The 16,091-nt window shown below is 38.2% G+C and overlaps 1 protein-coding gene across 4 annotated transcripts in view; it reads left to right on the top strand.

The window, feature by feature from the left end:
- VCL (vinculin) overlaps nucleotides 1-16,091 on the top strand; it is a 109,745-nt gene that overhangs the window by 24,253 nt on the left and 69,401 nt on the right. For all 4 annotated transcript variants that reach the window (XM_028480844.2, XM_024132160.3, XM_028480845.2 and 1 more), the window contains exon 2: nucleotides 9,166-9,236. In XM_028480844.2, coding sequence (XP_028336645.1) covers nucleotides 9,166-9,236 — 71 coding nt within the window. The remainder of the gene's footprint in view (nucleotides 1-9,165; nucleotides 9,237-16,091) is intronic.

Here is a 16,091-nt window from a genome sequence, read left to right on the forward strand (position 1 = left end):
GCAATAAAAGGCAATGAAGTACTGATGCATGCTACAACATGAAAGAAACCATTCATTAAAGACCACATATTGTATGATTTCATTTACATCAAATATCTAGAATAGACAAATCTATAGAGACAAAGTAGATTCGTGGTTGCCTAAGGCTGGATGGAAGTGGGGAAAGGCTGGGGATAAATGAAGGGGGTGACTGCTAATGAGTTTCTTTTTGGGGTGATGAAAGTGTTCAAAAATTGATTGTGGTGATGGTTGTATAACTCTGTGAATATACTAGAAACCATTAACCTCTCTCTAGCGGTTGACACTCTTGAAACTCTCTATTCCTTTGGCTTTCATGACACACAGTTCTACCATTCCCCCATCCCACTCTCAGACGTTCCCTTCTCGGCACTTTTCATCAGCTGGTTCTTCCACCAGCCGCAATCTATTTCTTCAGCCCAGGCAAGTAAACAGAGGAACCATCTCTATGATTCCTCCTCTAACATTTCCTTTTCTCCATCTGAACATCCCATACTTTCTGATTAGTTTCTTTCTTAGAGCTGGCTTTCTTCCTCCATTGCATGTATTACCAAGTCACTTGAGTCAGGAGTCTGGCTGTCTCCATTACCCTCTATGTGGACTGAGTGTCATGTAGATGGATTTCTTACATCTACCCTCATATCCATCCATACTGCTGCTGCTTTAGTTCATCTTTCACTAAGACTCTAAGCTCTGTGACGTCAGGGGCCATGTGTATTTTTTTCATCACTGTCTTAATACTTGGCACTGGTATGTTATATAAATATTTGATTGAATAAATGAACTAACAAGTGAACTTGTATTCCTAGTTTTCTTCCCTCTGCTCCATTCTTGCTGCTGAGTTTATCTTGTTGAAATGTAAACCTAAGAATGTCTTTTGCTTAGAACCATGAAATAATTTCCCACTGCTTAGAGAGTAAAGTCTAAGCACATTGCACACAGGGCCCTCCCTGATGTGGTATCTTTCTGCTTCTTCAACTTCCTATTCTCTATACCTCTTCTCCACCCAATACCCTGCATTCCAGCCAGGTGGGTCTGTGTTCCCTGAACTGGCCATACTTTCACATATGCTACTCCGCTATTGGAAACCTCTCCTTTTTTCCCCAAATCCCATTATTCCTGGAGAACTCTTATCAGCCTAACTAGAGTTTCTTTTCCTCTGTGAAACTTGGATATAACTCTTGTTAGAGCATTACCCTGTGTTACAATGATTTGTTTAAGCATTTGTCCTGTCTGAAGGGCAAGGCCTGAGTCTCACTTTTTTTTTTTTTTTTTTTTTGCGGTTCTTGGGCCTCTCACTGCTGTGGCCTCTCCCGTTGCGGAGCACAGGCTCCGGACGCGCAGGCTCAGCGGCCATGGCTCACGGGCCCAGCCGCTCCGCGGCATGTGGGATCTTCCCGGACCGGGGCACGAACCCTTGTCCCCTGCATCGGCAGGCGGGCTCTCAACCACTGCACCACCAGGGAAGCCCTCACTTATTTTTTGTATTCCCATCACACACAGTGTTGTACATAGTGCCTGCCAGATGGGAAGTTCTCAATAAGTGCTTGATTAAATGAATGAGTGAGTTGGAAATCAGAGTAGCTTAGAGAGTCCTGGTTTTTCTGGTATATATGGCTTTTTTAAACACTTGGCTCTGGTGTGTCCTCTGTGAATGATACAAAAGGTACCAGTGAGGGGGTGGATAGATCACAAATCCATCACCAAGCACTGCAGGAAAACAACCAAAAGTGTTGCTGATGTTGGGTCACATACATTATTATTATCCTTGTATGACCCACACGTGGTACTGGACACAGCTGCCTATCAGAATGGCTGTTCAGTATAATAGATTGATACTTATGCCATAAGAAACACTGATTTGAGCCAAACTCATAGGCAGATGGATGCACATTCCCTTGTCTGGTCATAATCAGTTGGTCAGTCAGTTGACCCCATAGCTTGGCTTGGCCTACTGTAACTTTAAGTTAGGCTTACATTTTCATCATTTGTATCTTCTTGTCTAAATACATTAGCAACTTCTGTTGATTACCATCTCCCTGCCACCTTTTTAACATAATGCTGTATAGTTACCACTTATACTGTACAAATCGCTAACACAAGTCCTCCCGGCTGTTTTTTGTCTTCCTGTTTTCTTATACCTAGTCTAGCTAAGGGAGACATCTACATTAACATATTTTTTAGTCTGGGTAGTGACTTGAACCAGCCAAGCCTTTTTTTTTTTTGCTGGAAAGAAACCAAATCTCTCTACTGAATTACTGAACCAAATCGAGTAGATTGTGATAAAAGGAGTAATAACAACAGCAGAAGACAAAAGGCCTCTCACATAGAATTCTGAACTAAAGTCATGTAGTGAACAAAAGGTATTTAAATTAACTGCAGAACAAAGTAAGAGCTCTTCAAAAGAAACGTCTTCCTGCCAAGCCCCCTAAAAATGCTCCCAGGCCTTTTACTCATTCACTACCATTATTTCAGTTCTATGTCTAAGGATGCTTTATTTCTTATCTCATTCTCTTCCCACCACCTAGCGGACACATGGTTGGCACTTACTCCCTGTTTATTGAATTGAATGGAATTGGGCCTCAGGAGTTAGAAGCAATTCTCTGAAGAAGAAAATAAAAGATATAATTTTAGCAGTGAATAGAACCAACAAATCTGAGTTTCAGCAGTGGAATAAAGTTTGGAAGCAATAAAATGTATTTACTGTAAAGTTAGATTACTTTGAAAGGGTTGTTGTTAAATGCTGACCTGGAAAACCTGCTGAGAACTTAAGACTATAACTAAGACCTATTTGTCATTCTGTTCTCTGCGTTTTTTTTTTTTGTTTGTTTTTTTGTTTTTGTTTTTTTTTTGCGGTACGCGGGCCTCTCACTGTTGTGTCCTCTCCCCGTGCGGGGCCCAGGCCCCGACGCGGGCCTCTCACTGTTGTGTCCTCTCCCGTTGCGGAGCACAGGCTCCGGACGCGCAGGCTCAGCGGCCATGGCTCACGGGCCCAGCTGCTCCGCGGCACGTGGGATCCTCCCGGACCAGGGCACGAACCCGCGTCCCCTGCATCGGCAGGCGGACTCCCAACCACTGCGCCACCAGGGAAGCCCCCCCTTTTTTTTTTTGTTTTTTTTAAGCCCTTTAACATATAGGTCTTTTTTTCAGAGGGAATAAGACTTATTTTAAGGTTAAGAAAATCAGCCATCTACTTTAGTTTAATCTCACACTCATAAAACATACAGATAAAATGTGTAGGAAGTGAGAGCTTTTAAACTTTGTATTTATTAATCATTTTATACCTTGTTCTGCAAAAGAATTTGAGGTAGAAAATGAGGACTTAAGGTAGAAAATATAAATTTAAAAGTAAGTTTTCTTCATCAGAGAGCTAAAAGGGAGTTTGGCCAACACACAGTAGACAAGTAAGAAGACCCCCAATGAGATCATGTAGTAGAGAAGAAATAATTGAGTAATCAAATGATTTATTTGAGGTTACAAAGCCGTTTATTAGCTAAGCTGGAACTAGAAATCGTCACCAAATTCCCATGCATGTGCTCTTAACATGTATGTAGCAAAAACATTTGGCTTAACTAGCCAAGAATTTTGATGACCTGGTGTTGCACAAGTTCGAGAAGCATTTGTCAAGTTGATCACTTCCCGCTTGTTTGCAAAGTTGTGGCCTGTACTAGGAAATCATGCTTCCCCATACTAAGGTCGACCTCCAGGAATAATGTTTTTCCACAAGCCGTGAAGATTCCTGCTAGTTAAAGAGCATTTTGTGAATCCCTTTCTGAATTGCTCTACTCTTTTTATTTGGAAAAGATGGCTGCTGTAGAAACTTTTTGTTTTGATAGTGGGAGAGAGAGGAGGAAAGCGCATTTCCTGTCATCTCCTGGTCGATGGCTTAAAAAACGGGAAGTTTTGTCTCCAGCTCTCCTCAGTAGGTTTTGCCAGCTGTTTACACATAGAAGATGCCTTTCTGGTCCTGCATATCCTTAGAAACTGGCTTCTTTGGAAGTTCTTGACTTGATACTTGATACAGCGATAGAACACTGAATTGAAAAGATCTAGATCTAGAACAAAGGATGACAGCCTTTGAATAAATGGGCAGGTTAAGTTACATAATCCTCTCTGCCTTCCCTTGGCACACAAAGCCCTTTCCAGGCTGACTCCAGCTTTCCTTTCTAGCCTCATTTCCTTTGCTGAAGGCACACCAGCCTGTTTTTCTTGTCTAGTCAACCGTGTGCTCAAACATTTGAGGCTTGGCCTGTGCTCTTCTTTGTGCTTGGGCTGTCTGATTCCTCTCTCCTCCATGTGGCAACTGCTGTCTCTCTAGGCCCAGCTCCCTTCTTCTCGGAAGACACCACGTAGCAAAGGTAAAAATCAAGGTTAATCTAGCGCCATGTGAAGAGTGAATTAGAAGAAGGAAGTCTGGAGGCAGGAAGACCAGTTTTAGGAGACAGTGCAAGTCCCATAGACCTGAGCTGTCCAGTATTGTAGGCACGTGTGGAATTTAAATTCAAATTAAATGAAAGAAGACAACCTGAAAAGGCTATATACTGTATGATTCTAACTATATGACATTCAGGAAAAGGCAAAACTATGGAGACAGTAAAAAGATCAGTGGTTTTCAGAGGTTTGGGGTGGAGGAATGAATAGGCAGAGCACAGGATTTTTAGGGCAAAACCTTGTGTCATACCATGATCACGGATACCTGTCATTATACATGTGTCCAAACCCATAGAATGTGCAACACCAAGAGTGGAATGTAATGTAAACTATGAATTTGGGGGTGATTATGATGTGTCAATGGTAGGTTCATCAGTTGTAACAAATGTACCACTCTGGTGGGGGGCATTGATAATGGGGGAGGCTATTGGTATGGGGGCGGGGAGTATATGGGAAATCTCTGTATCTTCTCAATTTTGCTGTAAACCTAAAATGGCTGTTTAAAACATAGTGTTAATAAAAAAGATTAAAATTAATGAAAATTAAATAAAAGTAATAATTCAGTTCTTCAGTTGCACTAGCCATATTTCAAATGCTCAGTAGCCACAAGTGGCTAATGGCTACTGTATTGGATAGCACAAATTAAATAGAACGTAAATAGAACATTTCCATCATAACAGAAAGTTCTATTGGACAGCATTGCCAAAAATCAATTCCCCAAGTAAAAATGGCATTCATTCTACACAGTCACGTTTCATGTGTTATGCCTTAAAAACAGGACCATTCATTGTGTGTAACCTAATTATAGGCTGAGTGTATTGAAGATCAAAGTGACTATGGATACTATCCCTGCAGTTAATGAATGCAGCTTAGAATAATAAATCAGATTTAGTGCCCATCACTTAAATACTTAAAAATAGTTTTAAAATAAGTAGCCCTTGAGTATGTTTTTATTGTCTATTTCTGTTTCCTCACCTACCTCCTACCTTTACAAAAGAGACCTAAAATAGTTAAATAGAATTCATTCTTTAGTAATTACCTCTACTGGGGTCAGAATAGTTGCTATTGAAAAACTGTTTCAGTGGTTTTGCCTGGTTTACTCATGATTGTTTTATCCTTTCATGTTAAATCTTTGCTATACATCAGCCTTTTAGCATTGCTGCTTTTGAAGACATTTTACTTAATTGACCTATGTGTTATTTTAAATTTTTCTTTCCCTCAGTCCACTCCCCAATCCCTACTTCACCCATTCCAAGAGCAAGTCCCATTAGCTCTTCCTCCAAAAGAACTAATTCTCCATGTCCACTTTCGCATCTTGTTTGAAGTCACTACCATCATTCCCCTGGATGACTACAGTAGCTTCCTAACTGGTCACTCTGCTTCTCCTTGCTTGCTAAGATCACTTCTCCTTATAACAGGCAAAATGACCTTTAAAAAAAAAAAATCATGTCAGTCTCTTGTTTAGCACTCCTGTTTCCTGTTGTACTTAGGAAAGATTCCAAACACCTTAACTTGGCCTAACAGGCTCTTTTGTGATATGACCCTTGCCTTCTTACCCAACCTCATCACCACACCTCCCCCGCTCACTGAGCTTCAGCCACTCTGGCCTCCTTAAGGCTCCTTTAGTATACCCAAACTTTCCTGCCTTTGGGCCTTTTTCTTGCTTCTCCCTCTTGATTGTTCTTTCCCAGCTCTTGCATGAGTGGTTCCTTTTCAGCTTCAGAATCTCACCTCCAATGTTACTTCTTTGTCCACTGTTTTTTGTTTTTTTTTTTAATTGGATTGTTTGTTTTATCACTATTGAGTTTTTTGCGGCCATGGCTCACGGGCCCGGCCGCTCCGCGTCATGTGGGATCTTCCCGGACCGGGGCACGAACCCGCGCCCCCTGCATCGGCAGGCGGACTCTCAACCACTGCGCCACCAGGGAAGCCCACTATTGAGTTTTTAAAAAAATTTATTTAATTTATTCTTATCTTTGGCTAACATTGCGTCTTCGTTGCTGTGTAACGGGCTTTTTCTAGTTGTGGCGAGTGGGGGCTACTGCCGGGGCTACTCTGTTGCCGTGCGTGGGCTTCTCATTGCGGTGGCTTCTCTTGTTGCGGAGCACGGGCTCTAGGCGTGCGGGCTTCAATAGTTGTGGCACATGGGCTCAGTAGTTGTGGCTCATGGGCTCTAGAGTGCAGGCTCAGTAGTTGTGGCGCACGGGCTTAGTTGCTTCGTGGCATGTGGGATCTTCCCGGACCGGGGCTCAAACCCGTGTCCCCTGCACTGGCAAGTGGATTCTTAACCATTGAGCCACCAGGGAAGCCCTGTCCACACTTTTTAAAGTAGGCCCCCTCTACTCCTACCCCATACTCTTTATAGCATCATCTTTACTATTACCTGGAATTATTTTGTTTATTTATTTATTTATTTACTTGTGTGCTCTCTCTATGTCTGCTCCCACTGGAATATAACTTCCATGAGGGAAGGAAACTTATTTTTACTCCCGTTCTGTCTAAAGTACCTGGAACAGTGACTGGCACGTGTAGTTGCATTCAATAAATGTTTAATAACACTGAATAACTGAATACTTTCTAAAGGAGATATAAGAGGAACTCTCCCCACTCCCCTGGCTTGCTCACTCTCTCTCTCTCTCTCTCTGTCTGCCCCTGTCTTTCTTTGGCTCTCTCTATATATGTACACGTGGTGTGTAAAATAAAAGGAATTGCCATTGCTCTAAGTGTGAATATCCTTCTAGACCCTTTATGCTTAGTATGAACTAGTGGATTTGTTGCTGCACTTCATCTTTTCCTTCATGAAGTCATGGCCCACAGCTTTCTGAATGGCTGAGTTTTGTTAGAAACTATGGTGAACAATACATCTGGAAATATTCTGTCATGTTTTGATCTGAGAAGCTCTAGAGAACCAGCTGCTGATTTGAAAGGGTTTTATTATGATACAGACAGTCCATTGTCTACAAAAGCACTGGCTATTACACAGTGGTATATGTGTCTTGATTTTTTCTGAGCTGTTAACTTGAGAGAAAAAACTTGTATTTATTAACTCATGCCTGACTGGTATTCCCTGAGAATAGTTTATTGTGTTATTTGCTTTAGCTGCTTTACTGTGCATTTAGGAATTTTTTAAACTCGTTTTTCTTCTTTAAACTCAATAAAAGTTAAACGGTTAAATAATAGGATTGAGATACTTTCCATTCTGGGTTTTAAAAATTTCACAGATTTCTGCATTAAAATGTAGTTTATATTTATGATTTAATATTCCTAAATAGCTTTATATTGATAAAAGGGTAAATTTCACTATTCCTTATATTAAAGTTTACTTCTTTTATAGTGCTTTGTAATATATGATATAGTTAAAGAAAAATTGACATCCTAGCCCTACATAGGAATGATTTTAAAGAAAGCGAGTATGTATACCATTTGTGGTATAATAAATACATGTGTACGTGCACACAGTCTGGTTAGTGTGGCAGTATTTTGTTATGTTTTTAAAATTTTTTGCCATTACTTTTGGGGAAGATTTATATAAATTGACAGATAATTAATAAAATTTTTAGGTAGGAAATAATTACACTTAAGTAACTGAGAGTAACATTTTAATATTACATTTTAAATTACAAAAATTATATATACACATTTCAGAAAATTAGAAAACAGGAGATACAGATACAAATTCACTCAAAATTTTGCAAGCATTAATAAACACATTTTGTTTTATATATTCTTTCAGTATTTTGCCTTGTACATAATGAGTTTTGGGTTTGTTGTAATCATAGTGTATTTATTATTTTTTATTCCTCCTTTTAAACGAAGTATAATGTCATAAACATTTTCCCATAGTGCTGAGTCTTTATAACCATTGTTTTAATGGCTCCATAGTACTAAGTCTGAAGGTATATCTTAATTTACTTAACTGTTCCTCATTGTTGGATAAGTTATTTTGAAAATGTTTTTGCTTTTTTAACTAACATGATAGTGAATATTTTTGTAAATATTGTGGTTACCACACTTGGTATTATTGCTTATAGGGTATATTCTCATAAGTGGAATTCCTAGATAGGACGTTTTTCTCTGTTAACACATACTAGCAAATGATTTTCCAAAGAGAATATACCACTTTACATTGCTACCAGCAGGGTGTAAAACTATTCCATTGCAACATTTAGCATTATATATTATTTCCTTTTAAGTTGCTCTATGATTAGGGAAAACATCATGTTGATTACTAGTTAAGTTGTGTACTTTCATATGTTTGGTTTCTAATTTCAGAGTTATGATTGTTTCACATATTTTCCCAGTTCCAGTAATGTCAGTTTTTTTCTGAATAGACATTTTAGCTTACCTAACTGGATTCATGTACTTCATGTACTCTTTCAGAGATGTAGCAGTTTGTCATTAAACATAAATACACACAAACATATATATTCTCAATGATGAATTTTTTTTTTCTCACTGTGCTCAATGATGCCTTCAAATTAATTACTCTGGAACAGGGTTAATGCATTATGTTTGCACTCTATATTGTTATCCAAGTGTATTATGGAAGCATATGTGGGAGCAATCTTGATAATTTCAAAAAATCCAGAAATTTTCTTCAAATCTAGCATTTTCAATGATAGAGTATGTGTAATGTATGTGTTTCAAATATGTTTAAATAATAGTTTTAAAAGTCTGAGAATTTAAATTTGAATTGTGAATCTCTTTTCCCTGTAGGTTGGAAAAGAGACTGTTCAAACCACTGAGGATCAGATTTTGAAGAGAGATATGCCACCAGCATTTATTAAGTAAGTAATTAAAACATTCTTCTCTTGCTAAGCAGAATAATCCTCTTGTTAGGAAAGGAAAAATACTGACTGTAGGAGCAATTTTTTTTTTTTAAATATAAAGCTCTGTTTACAGTTGAAATTTCAATTTTTCATTTTTCAACAGTAAAATTTCCTACTGTTGATTTTATTCATTGGTGTTAGGCATTTTTGACATAATCTTTAATCAAACTGTGACTTCTGAATTTTGTTTTTCAGAATGGAAAGGATTCAGATACATTCTGACCTTAGCATTCATGAGTCTGGATTGTGTACTAAATACCTTTGCTTGGAGATAACAGTGGATACAAACTTAAAAAAAAAATGTGTGTTGTTACATATTTCAGTAGCGTTTTAAATTTAAGTTATATTTACGTATCACTTAATACTCCTACAAATAATTTCTAGACATTTTGGCCTATCCTATGTAAAGTAATCAGAGATAATAACTTTTGATTAGTTAAAGCTTCTCAGGTTCTTGATTATGTTGTCTTTGATTAGACTTTGTTTTTTATGGCAGTCACGTCCTAAGTAAAAGTAAAGCCTGATGCATAAGACAAAAAAAAAGTAGAACCTCTACAAGTCACTAAGAAAGAGATAAGTCTATTCAGTTTTAAAAAACAAGGGCAAAGAATTTGAATAGGCACTTCAAAAGAGAGGAAATCCAAATGGCCAGTAAACCTGTGAGAAGGTGGTCTATCTCAGTAGTCATCAGAGAACTGCAAATTGTTCTATTATAAGCTCCTAAATTAAGAAGTCTGATAATATCAGTTGTTGGTGTGGATGTGGAGCAATTGAGACACTGCTGCTGGGAATGTAAATTGGTGCAGCCACGCTGGGAAACAGTTGGGCATTAGTAAAGTGGAAGATAGGCAATTTCTCTGCCTCCCAGTATGTTCCCTAAAGGAACTTATGCCCATTACACTAGGATCCATATACAAAAATACTGATATCAACATTGTTCATGATGATACCACTGGTCTATCTACAGTAGAATGGATAAAAACGATCATGGTATAGTCATCAATTGGAATATTAATCAGTAATAAAAAGGAATGAGAATATTTCATTTTAAAATGGTTAATTTTATGAATTAGAAAAAGAATGAATGAATCTGAAAAATAATTAAGGGAAGTGAATGATAGAGATATAGATATGTAGGTAGGTTCCATTTATTTAAAGTTCAAAAACATGTAGAAATAAACTGTTGTTTAGGGATGCATATTTATAAGGTAAAAAGATATAGACGAATAAGGAAATAATGAACACAGAAGTCTGGGTAGTGGTATCTCTGGGAGGAAGAAAGAGGGCTGTACTCAGGGAGAGGCATGCAGGGGCTTCTAAAGTGGTAATAATGTTCTATTTCTTGATTTAACTGTTCAGTTACGTGAGTGGTTGTTTTATAATCACTCATTATATTATACATATGTTTTGTGCAATTTTCTGCATGTATCTTATATATCACAATTTAAAATAAAGCAAAAAGTGTTGCTTTATTTTTATCCTCCTTATGGTCTATTATTTTCATTGAACAGATGAGAATTTCACCCATATTGGTATCTTCTTATTTCTAACTTACTTTAGTTGGTGCTTCTACAGAACTATGTTTCTGTTAATTCTGCAGAATGTTCATGTGTCAGGAAGTAAGGTACCAGAAGCATCTGTTTTTTGCGGAGTCTGTTTTGTGGGAGTCTTTTTTTAAACTTGCCCTCTTTGGACTTGGTGGCATCCTGGGTTTCTTCCAGCTCTAACCAGTACGAGCCTAATTTGTTTATGTGCCATTTCATCAGCATGGTAATATTAAGAGTCCTATGCTGTCAGTTAAACATAGTATAATTAAACTTGCATTTACTGTACATTAAAAACACAGCTCTAGGGCTTCCCTGGTGGCGCAGTGGTTGGGAGTACGCCTGCCGATGCAGGGGACGCGGGTTCGTGCCCCGGTCCGGGAAGATCCCACATGCCACGGAGCGGCTGGGCCCGTGAGCCATGGCCGCTGAGCCTGCGTGTCCGGAGCCTGTGCCCCACAATGGGAGAGGCCACAACAGTGAGAGGCCCACGTACCGCAAAAAAAAAAAAAAAAATAAAATAAAATAAAATAAAATAAAATAAAAAAAACCACAGCTCTAGCTTGTACCCATTTGCCCCTCACCCCCTGGAAGGTACAGAGCATGGTGAGATAGTGTATAGGGCGATTCAATATCAGGGAAGTATGTATATGTATAGCTGATTCACTTTGTTATAAAGCAGAAACTAACACACCATTGTAAAGCAATTATACTCCAATAAAGATGTTAAAAAATATATATCGGGCAAGTTGGACTTGATGACCCTATAAAAAGTTCCTTTTAACCTTTCACATTCAAGCCTATGAATATCATTTGACTGGTAAATGAATTTCTTCAGGAAACTCATTTCTGCTTATTCCCAGAGATATACCTTTGAAATATGCTATGTGCTCTCTCACAGGCTTCCTTGGGGACTTAGAAAAATTAAGGAGTACCCTAGTTGTGATGATATTTTCAGAAAAGTGGGTAACTTTAAAACAAAACAAAACTTCATTGATCACCCTTGGTGGTAACTAGGACACGAGCCCCTTACTCTGGTAATGGGAAATTTAAAGAATAGAGGCATTTGTCCTATCGTTCCAGAGGTTCCTCAAAAAATTAAAAATAGATATGTCACATGATCCAGCAATTCCACTTCTGGGTATTTATCTTTTTTAAAAAAATTTTTTTAAATTTTATTTATTTATTTTTATTTTTGGCTGTGTTGGGTCTTTGTTGCTGTGTGCGGGCTTTCTCTAGGTGCGGCAAGCGGGGGCTACTCTTCGTTGCGGTGCGTGGGCTTATTGCAGTGGCTTCTCTTGTTGCGGAGCATGGACTCTAGGCACGCAGGCTTCAGTATTTGTGGCCCTCGGGCTCCATAGTTGTGGCTTGCGGGCTCTAGAGTGCAGGCTCAGTAGTTGTGGTGCACGGGCTTAGTTGCTCTGCGGCATGTGAGATCCTCCTGAACCAGGGCTCAAACCTGTGTCCCCTGCATTGGCAGGTGGATTCTTAACCACTGCACCACGAGGGAAATCCCTGGGTATTTATCTTAAGGAAATAAAATCACTTATCTTGAAAATAATATCTGTACCCCATGTTGACTGCAGCATTATTTACAATAGTCAAGATATGGAAACAACCTAAGTGTCCATCAATGGGTGAATTGATAAAGGTGTGATATATATATATATATAATATATTATTCAGCCATAGAAAAGAAGGAAATCCTGCTGTTTGTAACAACATGGATGGACCCTGAGGGTATTATGCTAAGTGAAATAAGTCAGAGAAAGACAAATACTATATGATTTATATGTAGAATATTAAAAAAAATGAATTCATAGGTACAGAGAACAGGTGGGTGGTTGCCAGAGGTGGGGAGGTGGGGGGGGTGTGCAAGATGGGGAAGGTAGTCAAAAAGTACAAACTTGCAGTTATAAATAAGTCATGAAGATATAATGTACAGCATGGTGAATATAGTTAATAATACTGTATTATATATTTGAAAGTTGCGAGAGTAGATCTTAAAAGTTCTCATCACAAGAAAAAAAATTGTAACTATCCTTTCTCTCTTGGGCATACTTTATTTCGCAGTAACCTAATAGCTCTAGTTGATGGGGGAAATTCTAACCAATAAAAGTGGAATAAATGACAGAATTAGAAAGTCATGATTATGCAATGTTTAATGAAACCACTGATTTAGGTAAGGATCATTAATGGATATGAAACCATTCAGAGGTTTTAACCTTTATCATGCCATGCAGGGAGAACCCTGGTCACCTTGAGGAGTCAGGGAAAAACATTGTGTTATGACCAACTGAAATATTTACTGAGCAGTGTTTAAAAAGTACACGACTTAATATGCCACACTCTGAAATGTTACCTGAATATAGCCTGGAGTACAAAAACAATATGGCTGTGGTTATCAAACAAATTTGGGGGACAAATAAGTATTCTGCAGTTTAAAACATGAGGGCTCTTTATGCTTTACTTTAGAATGCAAAATGAAGCAAAAAATAACTTTACTAGGATGGGGAAGGGACAGAAAGGGAAACAGATGGAAGCAATTAATGACATCCTTGGAACTGTTGAGTAGGACATTCTTTTGGGCTGTTTGGTTGATGTTTGGAAGTTTCCAGGGCATGACAGACCGATGCTTCTGCTGTCTCTACTTTCACAAGGACTTCTAAATAGTGTCTGCTTTGACAACGCTAAAAAATAAGTTTAAAAATTTATTCTTAGATCAATCTCTACTCCTAGAATATTAGAATGTCAGGGCTAGAGAAAACAGAAGACTGTTGATCTATAGATGGATTTATACATAAGCAATCTGATGTAGATTTAGAGATTTTTCAGGGAAGGATATGTCATTTCCAGAATTTTTGACATTTTCAGGATTTGGGGGGTCTCAATATCAAATCATAGTCTATTTGTGTGACTGGCAATTAAGGGCATGTTGGAATGTTGGAGAATGGTTTAATATCAGTTAAAGATCATACATTTGGGTTGTAACTGTTGATGAGGGACTCCAATGCTTGGGCAATTCCTTACTGTAAAAATGAGGGCCATTTTAATATAGAACAAGATTTGCATTGTCACAGGAAGGCTTTCTCTTGGGTGGAGCAAAAGTTATCTGATCCCTGACTGCACTGGCAAATAGAGTTTACCATATACTAATTTTACCAGATTGCATTAATAGCCACAGTGTTGCACAAGAGGTGTAGGGTTGCCTGATGATTGCTACAGAAACTGCTGTGATCTTTATAGACTTCAGGAGTGCCACGGTCATGCTGTACTGTTAAAATAGTGGTTAGACTCACCCTATAAGAAGTCATTTGTTCCTTTAGAGACCGTCAGCAGGAGATTCAGCTACTGTTCTTTGTGTTTGTACTTTGCGTCATCGTCATCAATCATTATCATCAGGCAGCTGCAGCAGCTGTAATAGTTATGTGCGATTGATTAATGGGCTAGACACACTAATTGGTTAATAGAATATTTATTGATTGCTTTCTATGTGTCTAGCATGCTAAGTGCTACATAGAATAGCAGTTTTTAATCGTTCTTATTATGAATGATCACTTGTAAGATGTATTACAAGTTATTTATTAATAGTAATAAAGTGCCAAAGTTTGCAAATGCTTTATTTAAAGAGAAAAAGTAAATTGAGCATATTCAAGATCACATATATAATAACATTCCTCTCATTCCCACTCACTAGGTTTTGGTTTTTTCCTTTTAACTTTTATTGAAATATAATATATTCACTGGCTTTTTATTATGCTTTCTTTAGTGCAGGAGAAATTAATGGAAATATTGCTGTTGTGGCTGGAAATTGTGCATAATCGCAGGTACACCCAAAGGGGTAGGTCATATATTCAGAGTTTTATTCTTCTGTGTATCATGGAGGCACTAAGGTGAACTGCTGCTACAGAGAAATTTTTAAGAAAGTGCTTTAAGAAATTTCAAATTGAAGAGCTGTAAAACAGACTGACTTTATAATAGGAATTCAGAGAAGGAGTGCTATCATTGTAGGTAGGAATAGTAGAAAGAGGCTCATGTAGGAAGTGGGACTTGGGAGGACAGATGTAGGGAAAAAGGAAAGTACTGGAAGTGGGGACAGGTGTGGGAAGAAAGGAAAATACTCCAGGTGGAATGAGCAGCATGAGTCAGTCATGGGGGCTTTGAGGAGAGGAACAGTCATGGTGGGGGGGGTAGCATCTAAGCTTAGGTAGTTGTGTCAGGTGATGAAGCCCTTGAAAGCCAGGCAGAGGAATTTGGAATTGGGTGGTAGGGAAGCTTTGCGCTTCTTGAGCAGTAACTCGAATGACAAGATGAAGGTGGTTTTTCAGGAAGAGTCATAGCCAATACAGGATGAATAATAGGTGCTAGCCAAGGAGAGTAAGCTGTGTGTCAAACTGACCAGATTCATTTCCTGTCAGCAGGGATTTGCTTCAGGCTGATTTCTTAATAGGTAAAAAATGTTTGTGGCAAACTATTTTATTAGCCTCGGAAAAACTGCTATTGCAGTATACCGACCGTGGAATTTCATTCTTATTTCTGCAATGGAGAAATGGATAAGGAAGGCAGTTCTTGGCCCGTATCCAGAGGTGTTCAGTATCTGAATGTATCAAAAGGTGTCACTTGTGAGGTGGTCTCGTGGTATGAACTCCTTAAAAAGGGCATAACTTTGTTGGCAGGCAAATAGTTTCATTTTAGAACTGTGAAGTGTCGCCACTCTGTCTCAGTGCTGCTCTGAACAGTCTGCTTGAAATCATCAAAACTTGGATTGATTCACCAGTTTGGACTATTTTTGAAACATATTGTAATGTCTAAGCCTATCAAATAAAAGAATGTTCCTAAAATACTTTGTGAAAGGCAAAAAATACTTTGTAATGGCAATCTACATGATTGCCATTAATCATATTTCCTAGGAAATTGCCATGTTTTAACCCTTAAACTTTATTAGTTAAGCACAATTATGGTCTGTATTTGTACAATTTTACCTTGACTGATATTCATGTACAAAGAAGAAATTTGAAAAGGATTTAAACATGCTTACACTTAATTTAGATTTCTTTTGACTTAAAGTAGTAGTGTCATATTTTTAGATCATAAGCCCTCATATTGAGCTTTTTTCTTTGCTTTTGATCTTGAACACTCAGAATAATTTGTGATGAAATTTGAATTTTCAAACACTCTTTTTGGTGAAAGTGGCCAGAATATCTTTTTTTTTTTTTTTTTTTTTTTTTGTGGTATGCGGGCCTCCCTCTGTTGTGGCCTCTCCCGTTGC

Source organism: Physeter macrocephalus, chromosome 20 (assembly GCF_002837175.3).
Source record: "Physeter macrocephalus isolate SW-GA chromosome 20, ASM283717v5, whole genome shotgun sequence".
Lineage (NCBI taxonomy): Eukaryota > Metazoa > Chordata > Mammalia > Artiodactyla > Physeteridae > Physeter > Physeter macrocephalus.